Below are 24,975 nucleotides of genomic sequence, written 5' to 3'. Positions count from 1 at the left end.
ACATTGTTGATGATGTTTACGCTGGTTCCAAGATAGACGAAGTTATCTACGACTTCAAAGTGTCAACAGTGACGTGAGAGCCAAGTCGCGAGTGCGACGACTGTTTTGACGACAGGAGATATGTCGTCTTGCCCTCGTTCACTACCAGACCCATTTGCTTTGCTTCCTTGTCCAGTCTGGAGAAAGCAGAACTGACGGAGTTTTTCGTGTTGCTCAACGTCAGTTTACACAGCCGAATTAGTTTTGCGGGGATACCAAATTCAGACAACGCGGCATAAAGGCAGCTCCTTTTCGTATTTTCCAAAGAAACTTTGTGTCGATTCTCATTTCACGGGTCTTTTCCAAAATTTGGCACATGGTGAATATCTGGTCGGTTGTTGATTTACCAGGTCTAAAGCCACACTGATAAGGTCCAATCAGTTTGTTGACGGTGGGCTTTAATCTTTCACACAATACGCTCGACAGAACCTTATATGCGATGTTGAGGAGGCTAATCCCACGGTAGTTAGCGCAGATTGTGGGGTCTCCTTTTTTATGGATTGGGCATAGCACACTTAAATTCCAATCGTTGGGCATACTTTCGTCCGACCATATTTTGCAAAGAAGCTGATGCATGCACCTTATCAGCTCTTCGCCGCCGTGTTTGAATAGCTCGGCCGGCAATCCATCGGCCCCCGCCGCTTTGTTGTTCTTCAGGCGGGTAATTGCTATTCGAACTTCTTCATAGTCGGACAAGGGAACGTCTGCTCCATCGTTTTGTCTTTGTTATATTAATGCTTCTTGATTTTTATACTGGATCCAATGGAATTAAAAATTTTGGCGCGGTTGTAGTTCAATTTTCGCACATAGTGTCAAAAGAATATCACATACCTAACCAAGATATCAAATGTCACCTAAAAAAGGGCGGTGCCACTCCCACTGTCCCGGTTTCTATTAACACTTATCATACCAACTCGGGTGTAAAATTTAATGTCTCTGTCTTAATTTAAGTATTGAAATTTTGGTAGCTTTAATAGTAGCGTTATATGGGGATGAATCGAGGTTATGATCCGATTTCATTAGTCGGCGTTTCTTTAGGATTTATCTTGAACGAATTTTGTTATTTTAGCCTTAATTGCTTGAGATTGACAGTAAACCTATAAGGAGGCGTGGAGCTAACATCGTTTTATCAAAATATTTATTATATTTGCCAACGACAGTAGAGTTGACAGTAGAGATGTCATTAGTGGTGATGCCACTAATATGTAAAATTATTCAAAGCTCTAACAAACCTGTCAAATATTAAAACACACACGTTCTTATGGACACAGTTATTTTGACAGCTGCACGACTACACGACTGCAGGCCGACAGTTGTCGCTCTCGCTAACTTCAATATATTTTTATATTTGCCAACGACAGTGGAGTTGACAGTAGAGGTATTAGTATGGCCACGACGAAATTGTGTACATGCAGAGTGGACAGCTGTGTTGTCTTGTGTACATGCCGGTCATTGTTATGTTGCTGCCTTATCACAAATGTTCATGTAGAAGGATTCACAACGCCATTTTTCGGTTCACTGTCGTGCTGCCATGTCGTGTCGCGCTCAATGTGTTCAGCATGTCAATAGTACTTACCCAAAGGAGATATTATCTTTTAAAAATACAATTTCAAAATTCCAGTATGCTCTTATATTCACTTCATTATTATTAAAATAATAATCTTATCAATTCAATTTCATTAACCTAATATCTGTTCTATACTAAGTATATATTAACATATAGTTGTTTTTGTAAATATTATTTGTTTTTACTGATGCTGAGGTTTTTAATTGTTGTTTGTTTTGTTTATTTGTTATATCAATTTAAAGTATGCGCTTTTTCTCTGTTGATGTATTAGTTTACAAAATTATAGTGTTTTAATTTTTTCTCTTAACAAAAATTAAGAATTTTTCTGATAAGAAAGCGAGTGGCAAGTGAATAATTAGATGGTAATTTCAGTAATTTTACTCAATTGTCATTTGCAACTATATTTATATTATTATATACATATATATGTATAATATAAATATATATATATATATATATATATATATAATTTAATATGCTATATATAATAGAAGGCATTGAATCAAAAGCAATCATATTCCGAGAGGAATAGTTTATCTTTTATCCCAAACCATTCAGTTATATCATGAATTATTCCTCAATAAAGTCTTATTAGAATTGTATAACAAACTCTACAAATGAAAAATTACTTCATTCTAAAAATCAACCAAATATACATACGCTTTCAAATATTGAACGATATCTACATATGTATGTATGTGTTAAAATATTAAATCGTAATTAATGCAGTGTCTTGAGGAAAGTTTATTAAATATGTTTGAGTTGGAAGGCCAAGTCATAGTTGAAAATAAAGTACAGTTTGAAGTTCGCAATAGATTTTTACAGAACATTAGAAATTATGTTAATAAGATGGTAACTTACTTAAATGTATATTTTATTTCGACTATGACAAAAAAAAACTTATGTGTTTGAGCAGAAATTAAAATATGCCAGAATATATGAAAAGTTCAATATTTTTATCCTTTAGGCGATTGTTATAATTATCTTTTTATATTTATCTTTTCATCTTATTCGCATTCAGTGCTTTTATTTAAGTTAATGTTTTAAGTTATGATGAGAATTTCAGTTTTATATTATTGTGTCTCCAACAAAATGCATAAATACAGAAAGTGTTGTATATACGCGATGAAATCTTAGCGACTAGTAATGCAGTGCGCTTGAGGTCCGATTATGAAAGATCTGAAAAAAGAACATAATTAATGACTGTATTATATGGGCATAATTATAAACAGCAACGATTTATTACTTATTTAAAAAAGCAGCTGCAAACGAAAAATAAATTAATTCAGCAAATGAAAAAATTAATACGTATATTATCTGAGGCGACAAAAAAAGAATGGTGAATAAATAATTCGTTGGTTCACTCAAATATTTGATAAACATTTTGCGGCATAACGACTTTCTAACGAATATGTTTTTATTTGTGTTTTCAAATAATTATATTAAGCATTAGAAATAGTAATAAATTAAAATCGAGGAGATCCACACAGGTTTCAACTTATGTTTATAATGAATGTTGTTGAAACGAATATATAGCTTACAATAAAAATCGTAAGTGTGGGGTTCCGAATTTTGGACTCATCAACAATTATGCCTTACTTCACCAAAAAATACTGATGTTTTCAGAGTCAGACCTGAAGTTAAAACACTTCAATTTTTTCGTTCAAAATAATCATGCATTAATGAAAGTGAAAATAAAAATAAATTTAACTGTGCCATAAAAAAGTAGCAACATTGATCCTGACTTTAAATACATTAGTCTACAAATTCATAATGTACATACGCGTTGCAAGAATAGTCATACAAATACAAAAAATGTAATAAACAATTTTACTGTTCACTATCAGATACTAAAATATTTAATTTTGAATGGATATACATATAAATGGAAATTTCTACTCACAGCTTGGTGTGGCTTCATAGCGCCTTTGTATCTGGTCGTAAGTGAATTTTACGAAAGCATCATACTGTTCGGCGAGCTTTGTAGTCAGCACAGCATTATAATTTTCACGTATCTCGTCTTCTCTCTCCTTAAGCATACGTTCGCATATTAATTGAACTTGCTTGAATGTAAAAAGCGCTTTCTCTGGATTACGCACCAAACTCGGTGGGGTGTCAGGACGACGTGGACTATCGGCACCCATTTCGGAACCGCTTGATTCTGAGTCCTGTTGCATACCATCTACGTTAGACGATGGGAATTGAAGACGTTTACAACGATGCAGTCGTTTAATTTCATCACGGATATCCTGAGCAATTTTATCTAAGAAAAAAAAAAACAGAAAATACGCTCATCAATTTAAAGAACATTACTAATATAATTTCAATTTGATATTATTAAATTATTTATTGTACAATGGTTCATGTTTTATAAGAAATCTTAAAACATCAAATATAAATGACATATTTTATATATTATACTTGCCTGGGGATATTTTTGTTAAATTGGTGTCTGTGAATGGATTAGGCTGTGGTTCTTTGGAAATACGACTTCCACTAGGACTCTGCACATTGTCATATAAAGTAGATGCTACAGATGAGCGTGATGGTGATGATCCATTTCCGGTTGTTTGTCCAAGAGGATTGCAACGTCTACGCTTTGTAGGACGCTGATTTAGTGCTTCCCAGTCTAATGTACGCTTAAGTGTTGCACAAGCCATTTTTACCGACAATAGTTTGCTCGAGAGCGTAGATTTTCACTTTTCAAATTTATTCTGTATAGAAGTTATTATATATTGCCACAGATGATAAACTAAAAAGATATGAATTTTTTACGTGTTTATTTCTATTGTACATACATTATGAGGTTTTAAAATAACTGAGAAAAAATCCTTATACATTTTATAAAACGTCACTATGTGTCCTCACAGGACACAGGCTTGTATATTTGACTTATAAGCAGGTAGCTAAAATTGTAAAAACACCTGGTAACTTGTACGTTACTGTGCACACAATTTGTATACACACACTTGAATATATAAATATATATATATAAGAGAAACCAAATATATATGTAAAGGTATTTGTGGTGGTCGATCTTTTAGGCGTCTGTCCCACGTTCAATATTAATTGCGCCAATGGGTTTGCTTCTTTTTTATACATGAAATCGCAAGAAAAACGAAAAAATGAAGAGTCTTGAATCAAATTTATACACCCATGAAGTTTCGTAAAAATGATAACGAGTGGCAGTTTCTCTTTTGTAGCGGCAGAAAACATACCTCAAAAAATTTTAAGGAATGCTGCGGAGCTGACAGTTCTTGGTGTGAATATTGATTAGCTGCTTAAAATAAAAAATGAAAAATGAAACAACTTTGACACAAACGCATACTCTTGTAATCTATACACTATTTTAGAAAAATAATGCTGCTGGCTATTTGCAGTCATCGTCAGTCAGAATTCTGCGACCTATACAGTTTTTTTAAACTCTAAAAACGGGTGAAAATTACCTCGACTCGAAAGGTATTTTTCTATTGTGTAAATAAATAGAATAAATAGGCAGTCAAATATTAAATGTAAAAATAAATATATGTAAATAGGAAAATTATATGCTTTAAATATTTAAATTTCAAACCCGAATTCCTATCCTGAAGTTTAAGCATATTGAATTGCAAAACTTGGCAACTTTGCCTTGTATACTAAATAATTTATATTGAGAAAAACGCTCGATTAATATTTAATTATATTCGGGGTTATGTGAATTTATTCTTAACTTCCTATAACCGGGTTAAGTTTTACAAGTTAATCTCATCTTAGAGTTAGGTTTGAAAATGTGACTAAACAAATCTGTTTAATTGTAACACTTGGTACTTTAGTAATTTTTAGACTTAACAGTAAACGCGTTAATGGAAGTTCTGATAAACTATATAATCTGTACACTGTACAGGTTCTAAAGCTGGATTAAAAAACTGCTATGATTTCGGACTAGGTAAATTATTCATATTTGTTGTATGTATTCAGAGAGTTTGGAAAGAAGTTTAATACAAACAAATAATTTAATATGAAATAAATATGTACAAACGAATTAGTGAAGTCTAAGTGGTAAAAGCTAAAAATATAAGTGTAAAAGGCATTATAAATCAAAGAAACACGCACTTTAAACGAGATTGATTTTTAAACTTTTAATGCAAATATCTCGAAGCCCGTAAGTCAACGGCAACTATATGTATTTATTTCCTTAATCTGGAGAACTTCGTCTTACCGAACATACCTATTTTAACCCCGACCTCAGGGGATGCTATTCTAAAAATTGCCCATATTATTTTTCTCAAATGAACCTATAGTTTTTATTCTCGCGTAGATAGGTAGATAAACGGGGCTTTTTAATCAAAAAAACCTAACCACAATAAATCTAAATATACATACACATATTTACACGATTAACGAGTGCTCATGCACATTAAATTTATGAAAGGAATCCACAACGCAGAATATCCTAAAAGAAATGGCTGCAATTCCTACAATTCGCTCACCAATGCAAGAAGTGTGTTTTTTCTTCTACTTATCTTCATTCAGAGTACAAAATTATGTATATCGAAAACTTGATTTTTATTCGACGAAAATATACATCAGAGCGCACTATAATCCAGAAAATTCAAATCATGAATATACATATTTTTAAAATTATACACTTGCCTATGAATATTAGATATGATTTTCTAGCAAAAAAAACTCTTCAAAATTTTGTAGCAATTTTCAACACAATGAAAATTGGTGACGATGTCCGACGTCTAATTTCGATTTGCTGTTTAAGTATAATTCACGAACAACTCACATTAATCCACAAGGTTGTAATCAAGAATATATTTATACTAGGTTTAAACTATCAATTTATTTATATACAATAAAAAGTTTCTCAGTTTGCACAAACTATGTATAGGTTGCATACGTTCAACAACGAACAAAAATTGTCAATAGGCATATTTTATTTGAGCAGCATGTTAAGCTGATAAAAGCCGTTTTCTTTTAAATATTTTCCATATAATGGACGCATTTTTTCATTTGGAAAGTCGTTTTTATGGTGAAATTAGATTCATTGCTTTAAAAAAAAATTGTTTGTTTACATTTTTTTCTCTTTGTAATGTCTAGATGATCTGTGATAATGTAATAGATTTCCAATGCTGACAAGTATATGGCGCAAATTCAGAGTCGTACCGAGAGATTTAGAGTGAATCAGTTTCAAATCACTTCGATGAAGTGGTTTTGAACTGTCATTTTTGTATGGCGAAATCTTGATAAATGTATAAGATTAGTAGGATGAACTACTCAACAGCCAAAATCGTGTGATTAAGTGTCGGTCTGAACATGGAATTATTTATTTTGGGTTGTCAAAAGCTACCTTCATTCAAATCCAATTCATCGTTTTATTTTCATTCACAATACGTAGGCTGCTATATATATTTCTGGACTAGGCAACACTAAGTGTTGCCAGGTGCAATCTGACATTTCCATTGGAAATTAACTCGTGAACATTTTCATGCGATCATTTTTCACAACTTTGGACGTGGATTATCACGACAAGAGTGCATCGATGAACTAAAATCTTTGTATGGCTATGAAGCACCATCCTATAGCACTGTGAAAAACTGGTACAACGAATTCAATCGTGGCCGAAGCTCTCTCAAAGACGAATTCCGTGAAGGTTGTCCAAAAATAGCCGTTGTGCCAGAAAACACCGCTTGATTCTAGCATTGAAAAACGAACGTAAATTGGATCCGTATGTTTTGTATGGCGAAAGATTCGTGCCCATCGAAAAACAAATGTGTGGCATACACCATGTTCAGACCGAAAATTTAAAAGATATACTATTACATTTAAGCATTTTATAACTCAACAGTGTTCTCACTGCTGTTGGAAATATTTATATTTATTAAAGAAAAGATTTTCATATAGTATTTTGAAATAAAAGCCGTATTTTTTTAATATTTTCCATATAATAGAAATAATGGATGCATTTTTTCATTTGTTAGGTCGATTTTCAGATGAAATTAGATTCATTCAAAAAAATTTGTTTATTTACATTTTTCCCTTTGTAGTGTCTAAATCAGCTGTGATAATGTAATAGATTTACAGTGCTGACAAGTATATGGCGCAAAATCAGAGTCGTACAGAGAGATTTAGCGTGGGTGGCGATATCTTGATAAATGTTTAAGATTAATGGGATAATCCATTCAACAGCCGAAATCGTGTGATTAAGTGTCGGTCTGAACATGGTAATAGGTTGTAATTTTTTAATAAGATTAGGAGCTTGGCGTGTAGGCGCGCTATAATGTGATATTAGCGCACAAAAAAGTTGTGTGCTTCTTATTAAACGAACAGTATTTCGTCTATATCAAATGTCAAAAAATGTGGATAACGTTGGGTTGCAGTTTGTTTGCGAATTTGGCGAATGTAATTATAAATAGCTTTGTCATATATATAATGGGTTAAAATTTTAGATTTAGATTTACGTTTATTTTCGCTTGATTCTACCAACTTAAACATAAGTTGGACAATGTTTCTGTTTGGGAAACTAAAAAAACTGATGTGAATAATAAAAACAACCATTAATGTATGTGCTTTGTTTTCGTCGAAAATAGTTATAGTGTTATATATTTTGTGTATTTCTAAAGCAGTGGATACTATACAAATAAGAAAGGCTGCTTCATAAAAATTTTTGCCACAAAGCAATATAATTGAGAATGTTTTAAAGCGTTGAAAACTGCATTCATATAAACATTTAGTACAGCCAACCAAGTGGTCCAAGGACTTCTGTAACGACAGATATTTTTAATGGCTTTTGTAGTGCGATTATTTTTGTGTTGTTGCACATTTACTGCTTCCTTTAACATCCGTGCATTATATATTTCTTTTTTGCGCGTAAATAGTGCTTACTCTCTCCTATTAGTAAAAAAATAAATGTTTATATATAAATATGTGCTTATTGGCATTCATATAAAAATAATTTGAAACGATAAGTATATATTAGGCGATTATAATATCAAAATGCACATAATTTTTTAAGTGAAATGTGTATGGTTTAAAAGTGCAATATTTCAAAAATACATGTCGAATAATGCGTGTTTTAACATATGATAGTGATTAATTTGTTGAGATATCTTTTTAGATTACAGATAATACATAAAATTGGTTTAAACAGAAATATGAGTTAGCTATAAGTTAACCTAAAAATCTAAAGATGAAAAATCACTAGTGTGCGGACATAAGAACACTAATATAAAAGTTAGAAGTGTGTTTTAATTCAACAGCTTTGAACATACACATTATGGCATTGTTGAACAAACTTTTTTTTCCAACGGCCAATACATCTACTATTTCTACTACAAACTCACTTGCAACGTCTGCATCGACGTCTGGTACTTCTTCAACATCTCTTCTTGGTATAACTTCTGTTCCAGCAGTTTCCTCAGTAAAATCTTTAGAAAACTCACGAACTTCAGAGTCGATTTTCAGAGGAATAAGTGGAGTAACTAGTCAACGCACACATAACAATAATCAAGCGGTACACTCCAAAAATTATTTAAGGTAATATAAACAATACGCAACAACAACAATACAATCCGCATATATCTACATGTAGTCATTGATGCGTTTAATGTTTTTTTCTATTTTAAAGATAATAAATTTTAGAGCAATTGAAATTTGTATACATTTTAACAGCCAATAAACTTTTACAATGCCCTTTAATCATTATTAAGGCCCGATTCAAAATGGCATATACGTTTAAACTTCTAATAATAATTAAAAAATAATAATCTCTCTTAAAAGTTGCCAGCTTTAATTTTAAAGCCAATACGTTATGTCCAATATTTTTAATATTAATCTTCCACATTGTATGTACATAAAAGTTCCTTGCATTTTTTTTTTGTTTTGTGTTTTAAACCGCAGCAACATCGATTGAGCAAGGTCAAAATTCTGGATACATTTTTTTTTAATATTTTCGTTGAAGATTTACGAATGAGTTAAGGTGGATTTACATACTTTGAAATTGAAGGGAATCGAAGCAAACAGAAAGCAAGCCAGAATGTACGTTTTGCGTTTTGTGCTTTCTATGTTATTTATTTACTGTTTTCTTATTTTTACTTTACATATTTAGTAAATTTAACTTAAACACATACATACATATGTATTTCAAAAATATATCTCGTTCCCTAGAAAATTAATAGAAATTGAAGAAATAAGTAATAAACATGCAACATCTCTTTGTCAAAGCAGAAAAATCTGTGGGTTGCACACCAGTTTGCTTATCCTTAATTTGGTTCATCCGAAAATTGTTTATGGTACGTGAACGTATTTATACAAATAAATACTTCGAACTTATCTATTAAAGCAAGAGCCTGAAGCAAGCCAAAGTTGTAAGAAAATCAATCATAGAATACTGAATACATACAAATAATTAATGTTCTTATCAGATTTTTTAATGTATTCTTTTTTAAATTGTTAAAGATTGGCCAAAAACATTTTGTAAATATAATTAAATTAAATTAAATTATAATGATAAAATTATTTTGACCGTGAATTGCTCTATCCATTGTTCATTTACCACATACTACACTATTATTTTCTTTTTAAGAAATTTTGTATTATTTGCTGAGTTATAATCTATGAACCCCTAGTTAGGGAATTCATTCATCTACAAATTTAATGGTTTTCATTTATGATTTTGACTTTATAGGGGACAAAATATTATTAAATTTGAATTACAAAATATAGGCGTAAAAACTTTATTTAAGAACATACACATACATTTATATGGAAGTATGTTCCTATACATTAGTAGTAAAGCGAATGCAAATTGGCACTCTGCCACATAAGCTAGTAGCCTTTGAGTTGAATCGGTCTGTTCATTAATTCGCAAACAAGATCACAAAATAAAATAACAGGTACATATATTAGTATATATGTACGTATGTACATTTGTAATCTGCAATATAATGATGCTTGCTAGCCTAGTGTTTTTCGCCAACGCGTGCATATGTTTACGTATATACAAATGTATATGAAAGAGTTTGTAAATAAAAACAATCACATGACTCGCTAATCGGCTGCCACCCGTGATTATTATGTCATATGTTCGCATACTGGTCTCTTGCTGATATTGCCTTTTTACTTTGTTTTATTCGTATTATTTACTCACTCTCTTAACGCTCCCAGTGTGTTCAGAGTTGCCAATAAAGTATGGTATAGTAAAATTTGCTAGAATTGCTAAATTCAAAAATAAGTACAAAAGTAAATGCGACTAATAAAAAAATAAAACTAATTTTAAACAAAACGACAGAATATGAATATGATTGGGTGAAATAATTGATATTTGAGCCTAGCTCATATGCCTTCAATTTAATTTTGTTTATTTTTAACAAAACAACAATAAGCCTTTGCACAAATTGATGCTTGGTCAAAACAATAGGGGTATTCTGCTCTTGCACGGTGTACGAATTTTTTATATTTTCTATTTAATTAAAATCAGGCCGCTGGGGCTCTTGGAGGTCATGTGGTATAGGAGAGAGCACAATAGACCCTAGGTCGCGGTGCATTACCTCAAAAAATCTATCTATCTATCTATTAAAATTATGAAGATTTGTTACGGTTTTTTCAAGGATGAATGCAGAAGGTGCGACAATAGCCATTCACAATAGTCATCTACAATAAATTGACCGAATCAGTCGTTCATATATCACTAGATTCTGCAATGGGTGCTCTCGTGCCCTTGTTCGGTATAGGATTTTTGCAATCTGCAATCTTTGCAAGAGCAAGAGAATCCCCATAATAACAATTTGTTGAAAATTCAAATTTACACAATTGAAGTGATCGGTATTTATAGTATTTAAATGTAATCACTCAAAAATATTTGCATTTAAAATAATATATCAATATAGATTTATATGATGAGTGCCTTTCTACTTGCGTATATCTCTAAATTTCATTTTAAGGATATTTTGTTTGAAATTGTGTAGAACCACTAATAATCGCTGTGACATATTTTGCGTAAAATATATATTCTCTAATCATATCAAGCCTAACTGCTTAACTGGGGTATGCCTCTAATATTATACTCATCGGCAAGGTGAGTACACAATCACAGCGGTCGTTAATTCGTCTAGCGGACGGTGTGCTTTGTACATTCAGCTAGCTTATTTTTCCTCTTGCCGTCGCTAGCAGTAAACGTCTGTGCTGGTCCCAACTGACCAACAACACCCAATTCGATGACGATAAAATGATTACGAACTTTTTCAATTCGTCGCGATAGCCGGCTGCTAATGATAACTGTAATACTAGCTTTCGTTACTATGACTATTAATTGATTAACATTCTGTTGATTATTAATTGTACTGATATGTACTATATACTTACAAAGTGTCGTACATTTAAATAGTAAAATTTATTATTGATAATTATTAATAACGTGGAAAGATACCGAACATAATTTACTTTTTCTTTTTTGAAGAACATAAAATATATGTTGGTTAGGATCAGTTCTTCATAATTTTTATTTAAATAACTATTAACATTCGAACAGGCAATAATATCTTTGTACAAAAAAACTTCTTCTTCTTCTTAATTGGCGTAGAAACCGCTTACGCGATTAAAGTCGAGTTGACAACAGCGCGCAAGTCGTTTCTTCTTTTCGCTACGTGGCGCCAATTGGATATTCCAAGCGTAGCCAGGTCCTTTTCCACCCTGTCCTTCCAACAGAGTGTAGGTCTTTCTCTTCCTCTGCTTCCCCCGACGGGTACAGCGTCGATTAGTTTCAGAGCTGGAGTGTTTTCGTCCATTCGGACAACATGACTTAGCCAGCGTAGCCGCTGTCTTTAAATTCGCTGAACTATGTCAATGTCGTCATGTATCTCATACAGCTCATCGTTCCATCGAATGCGATATTCGCCGTGGCCAACGCGGAAAGGACCATAAATCTTTCGCAGAAATTTTCTCTCGAAAACTTCCAACATCGACTCATCAGTTGTCCTCGTCCAAGCTTCTGCACCATATAGCAGGACGGGAATTATGAGTGACTTAAAGAGTTTTGTTTTTGTTTGTCGAGAGAGGACTTTCCTTCACAATTGCCTACTCAGTAGCACCTGTTGGCAAGAGTTATCCTGCGTTGGATTTCCAGGCTGACATTGTTGGTGGTGTTTACGCTGGTTCCAAGATAGGCGAAATTATCTACGACTTCAAAGTTATGACTGTTAACAGTGACGTGAGAGCGACTACTGTTTGTTTGATGACAGGAGATATTTCGTCTTGTCCTCGTTCACTGCCAGACCCATTTGTTTTGCTTCATTGTCCAGTCTGGAGAAAGCAGAACTAACGGCGAGGGTGATGAGGTCGATGATATCAAGATCATCGGCATACGCCAGCAGTTTTACACTCTTATAGAAGATTCTCTATTAAGTTCTGCAGCTCGAACTATTTTCTCCAGAAGCAGGTTGAAGAAGTCGCAAGATAGGGAGTCGCCTTGTCTGAAACCTCGTTTGGTAGCGAACGGCTCGGAGAGGTCGTTCCCGATTCTGATGAAGCTTTTGGTGTTGCTCAACGTCAGCTTACACACCCGTATTAGTTTTGCGGTAATACCAAATTCAGACATCGCGGCGTAAAGGCAGCTCCTTTTCGTGCTGTCGACAGCAGCTTTGAAATCGACGAAAGGGTGGTGTGTGTCGATCCTTTTTTCACCGGGTCTTTCCAAGATTTGGCGTATGGTGAATATCGGTCGGTCAGTTGTTGATTTGCCAGGTCTAAGGCCACACTGATAAGGTCCAATCAATTTGTTGACGGTGGGCTTTAATCTTTCACATAATACGCTCGATAGAACCTTATACGCGATGTTGAGGAGGCTTATCCCACGGTTGTTGGCGCAGATGGTGGGGTCGTGGATTGGGCATAGCACACTTAAATTCCAATCGCTGGGCATGCTTTCGTCCGACCATATTTTACGCTGATGCATGCTCCTTATCAGTTATTCGGCCGGTACTCCATCGGCCCCCGCCGCTTTGTTGATCTTCAGGCGGGTAATTGCTATTCGAACTTCTTCATGGTCGGACAATGGAACGTCTGCTCCATCGTCATCGATTGGGGAATCGGGTTCGCTTTCTCCTGACGTTGTGCGTTCACTGCCATTCAGTAGGATGGAGAAGTGTTCCCTCCATAATTTAAGTATCGGGCATCGGTGATTAGATCACCTTTGGGGGTTCTACAAGAGTATGCTACGGTCTTGAAACCTTCTGTAAGCCGCCGCCTTTTTTCGTAGAATTTTCGAGCATTACCCCTGTCGGCCAGCTTATCAAGCTCTTCGTATTGGGGGTGTTTTTTTTAACGTGGCGGGTCCCAAACCCAGGGTACAACGCTGTAGGGGATATTTCGCCTTCTCACTTTAGCTCGCCTTCAAACCGATGCTCTTAGGCTACCCAGAGGATACTTGGTCAAAGACCGGAAGTCGTGAGCTGCTTGAGTCATATGTAAAAGAATCGTTTCTGGCTACTCCCAAGTGAATGGCGATCAGAGAACTTTCTTCACTTGCGTGAACTTCTACACATGACTCCATCCTCCATATAAAAAACTCATATTATAATATTTATGAAAAGTGGTATCATTTTTACATATTATTTTAATATTTTTATAATTGATATATATATACATATGTATTCTTATAGAGAAAAATTATTATTATTTCCGCTTAATGTCGAACTGCAGACGCGAAAATTTGCATAGGTATTCCTTTAGTCCTGCATAAGGTCCTAACGGAGGCCTTCTTTGCACAGATACCGCACGATACAGTATTTTTTGTTTACATATGAGTTTGAATTTACTGCTAGTTACTCATACACAAATATTTCTGAAGCACACATAGAAAAACCCAATATTTAAACGGCAACGTGTACTTCTAACTGGGTTTTAGCCGTTGATTTTGCAATTATATTCGATAAATGCTGAAAAAGCTACTAAAATTAGACTACTTTTTTATCGTTTTATATTGTTTTAGGAACCAGCAGTAATCTGCCATCTCGTAACTATCTCATAACCCTTGATACGTTTCACCCATTACTTTTAAAATCTGAAAAAAGTGCACTGTCTGTTCTTAACTATAATTTTCTAAATTTTCCACAATTACCAATTTATCATTTCCAGCATCTGTACGTTTGATTTTTATTCACATATTTTCGGTAAAGAACCTGAGGGTGGGGATCACTTAATATTTGTATGTACGCACGAGAAAGTGCGCAAAATTGTTGGAATAAATAATTTTATTACTAAAAAGCCTTTTTTTTATCAAAATATAAGATATGAAATGAACAGAAAAGCAAGACCACATTCAATACTTTCATGAACAATATTTTTTTTTAATCTGGACACATGAAAACATAAAAATTTCCTAAGATATTTAGAAAGATTTAGATATCAATGCATTTCGTTTCTTTACATAGTAGTTTACAAAAGTTAAACTTGATTGAGCATATACATACATATGATTTTAATATTATTTACTTTGGCCTCAAAGTTATTTAATATTAATTGTTGTCAAACCTAATTATTTGATACATATGTACATAAATACCTATATTTGACAATGTGAAATAAAATAAAACGTCACGTTTTGATGATAACAAATTGGTAGTACAGTAGAAAACTCGATTAACCGGACTAATTGTTGTCGATAGGCATTCGGAATAATCGAAAATCCGGATAATCGAATGTATGAAGAAAAACAATGTATTAAGAAATGAACACTTACTTATGTATGTATCTACATATTTTCTTAGATTACACTACATACGTAATACTAAACTGCAGCATTAATCATGAAATACAATAAAATATTTAGGTACGTATGTACGAATAATTTGTCTACAATATGTATTTGGTTATTTCATGATAAGTAGGTAGGTAAAACAAGTTAATTTGGTTTAAAATATTTGGTAATTGTCATTTGACGTAAGCAACTTTTTCTCTTCATTGCTGCTTTATCACGAATTCGTTTCAGTTGTAGTAGACTCACAGTATCACTCTAGGGGTATTCTCTCGCTCTTGCAAACCCCTTGCACGGTGCAAGAATTGCATATATTTCCTCTCGGTGCACCGGCACAACAACAAACACACGCAGAAAATTGAAATTTGCAAGGGCTGTAAAATATGTCAGACCAAAAACCATGTATATTTGGCGTGCAATGTCATGGAAAAATATAATTGCAACCCTGTTTTAGCTGACGTTTTACATAAAGTCATATAGCGTCGTTAAATTGTCTCTTACGCTTTGGCAGGTTTAAATATGTAGACGTGACACGCACGTCAGAGCGGAGTCACAATTGCAAATGAACTAAAACAATAATGAAAACGCGCGGGGCAGCGGCAGCGACCCTACACTGCGCGAGCGGAATATGCAAGTTCCGACAAGTTCATGATTCCATTAAATTTCTACGTAGGTACATATAAATTGGTCGCGATTGGTAGTCCGGATAATCGCGAATCCGTATAACTGAGGGCCGGATAAACGAGTTTTATACTGTAGTTTGGAAGAGATTTGGTAAGCATTTTAGTATTTAAAAATTTGTCATTGATTCGGGACTAATCATGAAAGATCTTTAATATTGAGAACCAAAACAAACGTTATAATTGTAAATAAATCAAAGTTCGTTGAGGGGCGACAACTTGCAGAAGATTTTCCTACTTGCGCTCTTTAAGGCCAATGATTAGTTACTAATCGCGATCCCGTTTTTTACATATGTACTTATGTACTTATGTATGTACTCAACCAAAAATAATTTGCATGTAACTATTTACTTGTGGATACATACACATATTTGAATATATTTACTTTTATATCCCCTTGCCGTTCAAGAGCAGTTGCCTAGATTATTTGTCGAATTAGGTACTTAGTTTGAATACATTGAGTATTTAAAAAAAAATCGTATAATACACTTTTTATACTCCTACCTATAGTTATGGACGAATCGGATGAAAACCCCGTTCACTCCCCATTTAACAGTACTGTCCAAAACTACTAAAAGTGCGATAAATCAATAACTAAATGCGCCAGAGAGACACAAATTTGCCGCCGGGATAGTATGACAAGGCTTTATAGGGTCCAGGCTAAAAATTGGATGATGGGCGTGGCACTGCCTACTTTTTAGTGAAATCCCATATCTTTGGACCCGACAGACCGATTTCGACAAAATTTGGTATGTGTTATTTTTTCATATTTCTAAGTCACGTTGTGAAAATGGATGAAATCGGACAACAACCACGCCTAATTCCCATATAGCACAATTTCCACTTCCACTTGATTCGTTCAATTTCCAGTACACAAATCAAGAAGAAATTAATTCAACGGGATTAAACTTAGCACGAATAATGCCTTTAGAGTATGCCACCTTATAATCGAAAATTGTTTCAATCCAACAAAAACTGTCCAAGCCCCTAGCTACCGAATATTTCGATTCCAGTACCTATAGTTGACTTTTGATCGAAAATATGGGTCGATGTGTGAGATATATAATTGAAATTGAGGAATAGTACTTCTTTGACAATGGTATATCATCTGTGTGTTAAAAATGGCTTGAATCAGGACAAGACTTCTTTCAGACCCCATATTCCTAATATAAAGATTTTCGAACTTCCTGGTGACTTTATGCTGGATATATCGGCCAATATTTGAGTTATCTCAATAAAAATTACAGTGCTTGTTTTAGTCATAACAGTTTATCTATGTAAATGGAATGGATAAACTTGAGCGAAAACTTGACTTAATTCCAGTATAACTGTTATCAGGATTTTCAAACATCAGGTTGACTTTACTCTATATGATTAGTCTTTTAGTATATGACATGTTAATAACATCTGGTATTGGGAAAAATAGATAAAATCTGGTCGATACTACACCAACTGCCATATACTACATATAATGGTTTTCGTTTTTCTAACAAACTTTATGTGTTTCTCAGTATAAGAGTTATATATAGTATATGTATATATAAAATTGCTTGGATTTCGATCCTCAGGTTGACGTTTTACACCATAAAGTATTTTCTGTTCCACCCGAACTTAGCCCTTCCTTTATTGTTTTTATTTATGGATGTTTCTGACCGAATAATTTGACCAGAAATGATGTTGAAGCAAGAAAATACGTTAACGATTTTGATCGGTTAGTTTATATGACAAATATACACTATAGTTGTCCGATTTAAAAAAACGATGAATATAGCGTTGCCTTGCCAAATTTCCTTAAAATTTTTCTTCCACCAAATTTGCTAAGGTTTTATCAGGATACCTGAAACGAAACACCAATCAATGAAGGATCATTAAAAATGTTGCACTACTTTAACACATCAGTTTTCTTTGTTTGCCGTAAATCAAACATGGATGTGCGACAGTCATATGCTGTCCTATATAAATACATTGCTTGAAAAGCATGTGGTTCTGTATTTATTTTCTTTTGGGTCTTAGGTTGCGTTCGTAATAGTTGCTAAATGTTCTAATTAACATCAATAATTTGTAAGTACATAATCATACAGATGTACATTCACAGATATGTATGCATTTGTATTTAATAATATCAGACACATGGTTCACACTAGTGTACATCACGAGAACAAAACTGATAACACATTTTTTTTTTGTATTTTTATTTCATTTGCATTATCTTTTGTTATCGCTGATGTATCTATTGAACATAACAATATAAAATCTGGCCATTTTTTTTGTTTCACACGGTTATGGTTTTATGCTTACATACATAGATAATGAAAAAATTAAGTTATTCTTACATTCAAAATCGGAGTCCATTTAAACCGACCGCGGAAACTTAATCGATAAAAAATGTATTCCTAGATTGTTACAACCATTTTTATGTTCGTGTGAAATTTTATCTACGTACATACATATGTATGTAGGGTGTGATTGTTGCTTGTTTGTTTACGACGCGAAAGGTTTGTCTGGTGATTTTTACTATGCAAATAAAAATTTAACAATGAGTTTGTTTGAACTTTTATTTTTCCAATAGAAAACTTGCGTCATAGGAGTCGTCTATCTATCTCTGAAAAGGACGATAACAACCAAAGGTTAAGGAGAAATATAGCAGAGATATTAATATCTCTTATGAATCGACTCAACCATTTTGGTAAATGTTTTGGATATGAAGCGTGTCAATGATAGACTCGTACAAAAATCCTGAAAGCTCAGTCACATTCTAGATTGATTGCGGCATTGCAACATAGTCATCGCTCAGCAACCATATTCGCCAGATTTGGCTCTCTGTGCCTTTTTATGTTTTCGAAACTGCAAAATTCGATTCGCGTCATGAGTCGCGAACTTGTGGTGTCGTAAACGAGCAGGTGTCAAACATACAACAATTGGCATGTGTAGATCAAACTTCACAGTGAACCAAAAAAAAAATTGTTATGTTTTCGATATTAAATATCTCTGAAATCATTTTATACCAATAATAATAAATGTTTTTTGGAAAAAATTCATATAGTAACAAAATCTTAAATAACCGAAATAAATCGGTATTCGAAAAACAAAAAAAAAACGTGTACACTTTCTCTGGCAACGCTTCAAAAGCCTTTGTATAGCAAGCCCTGTTATTTTTTTTTATCAGTTATTAATTGAGTTTTTTTTTTTTAATTTTTGTGGAAAAATACAGTAACAAAACATGGCTAACAAACAAACATCAATGGATATGCAAAATATATTAGTGGAAACTTAAAGATTAAAATATATGAGGGTTATATGTACTACCAGAATGAATTTTGGGATACCGTAGTTTTTATTGATGAAATTCACTATTAATAATTTTATTTGGGTCTGATGGATGTCGGTTTATGTGACGGAAAGAGGGACAGGCCCTAAAGAAACAAAATTTAAAGAGGACAGTGAAGCATGGAGTAGATAGCGTAATGGTATGGAGCCACAGAGCCTTAACCTTAACTCTATTGAGCACTTCTTGGCATACATGGAGACTGAATTATGATTGTGTAGGGTAAGAAGAAAAATGAGGTTAAGGCTGCACTTCAGGATATATGGGAGAACGTTAGCCACGCAATTCTACTAAAAGAAAACTACAAGCTGACCTGGATACCAAGAGTGCCCACGTTTTTTGGTTCTCCAATCCTGAGTTGTTTTCGTTTTTTGAAGTTTTTGTTACTAATATGATTTTATTACAATAAACAATAAGGGAGTTTATTTTATTTTATTTGCAATTTAAATAATTTAGATTTATGTAGATCTGTCCAAGTCAAGTTTCATTTTGAGTGTATACTGACTAAACGATTTTGTTGGAATTCTGTTTTTTATGTTACAGAAAATTAGCTAAATATTTTTATAGTGTGCTTCATATGGAACTTGTTCGAATTGCGCTGTCTATGAAATTATAAGTGTTCGAAGCTTCCAGCAAAATAGTACATATGTTCAAATTAGTCTTCTTGAAATGTGACTGAGATTAGCCAGAGTTCTCCGACACTGCCTCTGACGTAGTGGTGACGAAATCATCGTTCCTGGATTTAGGTAAAAGAAAAACATTGGGTTCATGTCGGACCATCAGACAAGCTCTGGTTCTAGGGTTAGGACAACGTCGGTTGTCGATTTCGCTTTTATTGCTCTAATAAAGACGGTGTTTCCGTAATATTATAATGAAAAAAGACATTCGAAAGAATTATATTCAAATATAATGTATCAAAAAATACAAATGAAACTCTGTAAGAACTTGGGCTACCGTTATTACCTTTCTGGAGGAAATACATAATTCAATAAATGACATATATGACCAATTCAACGTCAACAAGCGGCAAGCACGCCGTCAGGTAGCTGATTTAATATTTTTCTTTAAAGTAATGAATGATCTTATTGTCGCGTCTGACATTAACAGTTGTTTCGAACACACGCCGGCGGGTCCCTCTTTAAGATGCAATCATCTACTAAAAACTACCAAGAACTATGCATTCAACGGCCTTACAACCACATCGCTAAGCTCGTCTATACAACGAGGTAGATTTCCATAGCGGCTCGCTCAGTACCTTTATTCCAGAAATTAAATTACGTCTATTACAATATTCCAAGTTCAATGCTAAATTTTTCAATTGTCGATTTAATAAATTGTTGATCTTACTTCTCATAATCCTGTTTTATAAATTATTATTTTATTTGTATACTGCCGATTGGCGTCGGTATATTTAAATAAATAAATATGTACTCATGTATATAGAGTAACCATGCCCCAGACTATATTACATACATACATATGTAAGTATATGTATATGTTGTGCTATAATATGCTTTTGCATATGATATATGTAAACTATTTAAAAATAACTGCTAAATCAATGGTAATGAAAGATGCTGAAAATTAACTTGAACAACTTTTAAGATTACAAAGGGTAGTAAAGGAAAATGGGAAGATAACAGAAAATTCCCAATGGAAATATCTTAAAAAATGTATGTTTTTCCGAGCTTACACAAAAAACGGCTTTACGGCCTTTAAGGGAAAGGGGGCTTAGGTGTCAAAAAATCAATTTTCACTTTTTAGTTGATTCGGATGGAAGATGAGATTTAACAGCTGTTTCCCGGAAAACTAGTTTTCGCACGTTAGCTCCCTTTTCGTAGACCAGGTCACATATACATATGTGTATTATATATGTAGATATACATATATATACAATTGTATATATATATAAATGGTATATATATATACATATATACCCAATCGTTGTACTTGGGAGCCAATTGGTCTACCAGTGAGAAACTTAATTGCTGTGTTGGTCAGCACGTTTGTGCGCGTTTATGTACAGTTTATTGACTGGACAGATCATGTGAGCTGCATACAAAATTCACCCCGACCATTTATTTGGTTTGCTGACGTCCGAGTTTCTAAAACAGATCGTATGAATTGTTTTAATGTGTTGAGTTTGCTCACTGCTATTTATGTATGGATGCCGCACACCATCTCAGTCGGCCGGCGAGAGCGTAGCTAGCACAACGCATAAAAATATATCAAGATAACGTGAAAACAGTTAGGCAATTGTGACAAATGAAATCAGCTACTGTGGCTACAATCTCTAGCAAAACACAACGCAGAATGCGTTCAAGTAGCTCGCTTCACATTTTGTAATACGCTCATAACTAAATTTATTTGTTTTCGAAATTTAAGCAAGTGCAAATCGATTATAGTGGCAAATAAACAAAAAATAATGACACGATTGAACTTTATATAGTAGAAAATTCTATTTTCTGGGTATTGGGATAGATTCAATCTTTAATATCATTTCTATAAAAAAAAAACAGTGAAGTTAAATGCTTCTTTTGACCCAGGAACAACGGTAACGCGCGAGTTTGTACCTTAGTCTGCGTGTGAAAGTGTTCGTAGTACCAAAACGTCTTCTCAATTGTTTCTTATTGCGCGCGATTCTCTCTATTCTTAGCTGTATAAATACCATTTGTGCATATACCGATAACGTGAATGATATTATCCGCCTATTCATATTTTACAACCTCACGTTAATCATAGAGTGTGAGAAAGCAACGGTGTGAAGCGATATTTATTTTCCAAATGTATGGAGACATGTGCAATTAATATGTTTTATCAACTTGAACGGCGGCGCTTTTATATTTTCCACCATGATAATTAATTGGTCTTTGTTTATTGACTATTGGCAACAAAGCGAAAAATATTTGCCAAAAATTTGAAAAATCTGATAAATATATAATAAAATAAATAAAATTGTGGTTTAAGGTACTTCACCTTTGCGAATGCGTTCCGTTATTTTGCCGGTCTTGCAGCAAATGAGCGATATGTATATACATATGTACATATACATATATATTTCTGCTATACAATAAACTTGATAGTTAGGACTTAGATGTTAGTAGCATTTTTCGGTTAATTTTACTACTTCAATTTGGATATTATTGTATCCAAATGTAATTTGTGGGAACTGAATTCGAAGCCATCCAAGCTTTTATTCTTGTCTTATTTAATTTTGCAATATTTAAAAAAATTCAAATAAAGTGAGAGAATAGCTATATGTTATTTATCTTTTCATTCTGTAAAAAAAGACTACTTGCCAGAGCTGATGATCGCTATCGCTGCTATCATGCCCACTCAACTTAAATTGGTTAGCACACTCATGATTTTAATGAATAATGCTCACGTGCTTCGCTAAAATTAGCAGACTCTCTTATAGAATGCATACGTGTGAATGTGTGTACATATAACACATGCAAATTTTTAAATAGGAATCTGAAAGCTGAAATATTCGTACATTATACATACTTATGTATTCTTTCTTAACATATTAAATGTCAATTTTAATTATGAATGTGCAATTTATAATATTTAATTTATTTTCACATGCTTATTCCAAGCATTAAGGGGAGAGGCCCGTTTTTATGAATTTTCTTTATAAAATAGTTAAAATCTATTTTTAAAAATCAGTAGTACTTTATAGTATGAAATTTGAAGAATATTCATATCTTCTTCTTCTTTACTGGCGTAGACACCGCTTACGCGATTATAGCCGAGTCAACAACAGCGCGCCAGTAATTTCTTCTCTTCGCTACGTGGCGCCAATTGGATTTTCCAAGTGAAGCCAGGTCCTTCTCCCCTTGGTCCTTCCAACGGAGTGGAGGTCTCCCTCTTCCTCTGCGGCGGGTACTGCGTCGAATATTCATATAATTTATATATACATATACATATAGTAAAAAATATGACAATGCCAGCAAAAAAACTTCAGCGTTATCTCGTAAATTTTAAGGGGACTCACAACTTGTCGAAACGCATCGTAAAATCATAAACTTTTACGCTTGTTTTAAAAAATTGTTGATGGTTTACATACAAAAATGAGTTTTTTCAATTACAATTCTCAAAGCTATGTTTTCCGTTGGTTATAGCTTACAACTTTATGGGACTATATGAAATCCCTATTTGTATACGAATAATGTTAAAAAAATCAAAACGATCAGTGCAGTATTTTTGGGGAAGACGCTTTAAAGTTTCAAAATCTGATTTAAAGCATTCATAAGCAAGGTAAAAAAATATTCGTAACTTGGTAAATTTTGAGCCAATCGGTTTGAAATTGTGATTTTGGTTGAGATATTATGCTTTAATTTAAGACAAAAAACATCTATCAAAGAAAAATTAAAACCCCCTTCTCACTCTCACCTGTATGTACATATGTATATATTTACTCTTTATTGGAAATCGGCCACGAAAGATTTCTTTTTGTTATCTGATGTCATCTGAAAACTAAAATATGTGTATGTATGTACTCATGCAATAATTTTTGTATTTACATAAAATACTAATTTAATTTTCTATCATGCTTCCCTTTGTTCATTTACAGCCAATTTCCATTTGATGGTCGACAAGTGCGAGTCCTCCTTTATCGAGAATGCGACAAGACCGGGCGCAAATTGTTGTTCGACTCCAACGCACTACAAAAAGTGACACTAAAGGAAACAAATGGTAATATTGGCAAAAGCGGTACTGATCGCTTTACAAGATTCAGTCAATACACTACAAACAATCGCAATCGAAATGGTAATGCGAATAGTGGTAAATCTCAAGCCTATAAAACACATTCCAGTAATAGTTTCATTGAAGTTTGTGAAGAATATGGCTATAAGGTGAGAAACAGTACATTAATTAACTTATAAACCAAATTGATTTATAATGTAATGTTATACTTAATTTATAAATTTTTAGCATGTACAACCAAACTCTGCAGAATTTACTAATATTGGAGAAATGGTATTCGGAGCGTCGGCTATGTCCTTTCGCGGAACAGCTTTCAAAGTACATTGGTTACAACAGCCACCTCGTATCTTATGTTCGCAAGTTTTTCTCACACCAGTCTATTCTGGTAACGGTCATTCGCCATACTCGACTATTTCCACAAACAGTTTGGCCACACCACGTACTTCTATCTCTAGTGAACATGGCTCGATGGACAACTTTTCGATGAGTTCTTTTTCAATGCTGGGTTATCCTTTGAGCATTGGCCGACAATTTAGCCTAACTCCAAGTGATCGTAATAGTTTTATAACTAGCCCGCTCGATGTACCAGATCAACAGTCATTATCAACAGCTTCTGATGGTGGTAGAGCGGATAGTGGACCACGTTTTTCTTCAACATACAGCACTGTTACCGATTCGGGTTACGATGGCATGAGTAGAAGTCAAATGTCCAGCGATCAATGGTCAGCATCGTATCAGTACTCTACACGCAGTAGTCTCGGCTCCATGTCGTCGGAGCAAATAGACACATTGCAAAAATACAATTTTGAGTCAATATATTTTGCATATACACCATTGTTCGACGATAATACAAGTGACGGTAGCCTTCAGCGTCGCATCTCTCGTAATCTACGCACATCGTTCGAGAATGAACATGCCA

General features: G+C 33.7%; 2 protein-coding genes across 4 annotated transcripts in view; one reads left to right on the top strand and one right to left on the bottom strand.

Annotated features, from left to right (window-relative positions):
* Positions 1-1,654: 1,654 nt before the first annotated feature.
* On the bottom strand, positions 1,655-6,396 carry LOC105225612 (akirin). 3 transcript variants are annotated; one of them, XM_011204145.4, is made up of 4 exons: positions 6,239-6,396; positions 4,032-4,358; positions 3,510-3,869; positions 1,655-2,785 (listed from the first exon to the last, which is right to left on the bottom strand). In XM_011204145.4, the coding sequence occupies exons 2-4, from the start codon at positions 4,264-4,266 to the stop codon at positions 2,775-2,777; spliced, it is 606 nt and encodes a 201-aa protein (XP_011202447.2). In that variant the 5' UTR covers positions 4,267-4,358; positions 6,239-6,396; the 3' UTR covers positions 1,655-2,774. The 3 variants fall into 3 exon arrangements, with proteins under 3 accessions (XP_011202447.2, XP_011202448.2, XP_011202449.2); XM_011204146.4 differs by lacking the exon at positions 6,239-6,396 and adding an exon at positions 6,076-6,096; XM_011204147.4 differs by lacking the exon at positions 6,239-6,396 and adding an exon at positions 5,969-6,090.
* A 1,448-nt stretch (positions 6,397-7,844) lies between these two features.
* The window catches only part of LOC125778707 (folliculin-interacting protein 2-like), an 18,096-nt gene continuing 965 nt past the window's right edge, over positions 7,845-24,975 (top strand). Inside the window, exons 1-4 of the mRNA XM_049457798.1 lie at positions 7,845-7,993; positions 8,709-9,127; positions 23,923-24,205; positions 24,285-24,971. Coding sequence (XP_049313755.1) covers positions 8,868-9,127; positions 23,923-24,205; positions 24,285-24,971 — 1,230 coding nt within the window. The 5' untranslated portion in view covers positions 7,845-7,993; positions 8,709-8,867. The remainder of the gene's footprint in view (positions 7,994-8,708; positions 9,128-23,922; positions 24,206-24,284; positions 24,972-24,975) is intronic.

This window comes from Bactrocera dorsalis, chromosome 5 (assembly GCF_023373825.1).
Source record: "Bactrocera dorsalis isolate Fly_Bdor chromosome 5, ASM2337382v1, whole genome shotgun sequence".
Lineage (NCBI taxonomy): Eukaryota > Metazoa > Arthropoda > Insecta > Diptera > Tephritidae > Bactrocera > Bactrocera dorsalis.
Note: the sequence above shows the minus strand (reverse complement) of the source record. Positions and strands in the feature narration are given on the sequence as shown.

What these genes read in the sequence shown, in the direction of transcription:
- LOC105225612 (XM_011204145.4), bottom strand. Translation starts at nt 4,266, where the DNA reads ATGGCTTGTGCAACACTTAAGCGTACATTAGACTGGGAAGCACTAAAT. An exon ending in TTTAACAAAAATATCCCCAG is followed by an intron (nt 3,870 to 4,031) that starts GCAAGTATAATA and finishes TTTTTTTCTTAG; the next exon opens with ATAAAATTGCTCAGGATATC.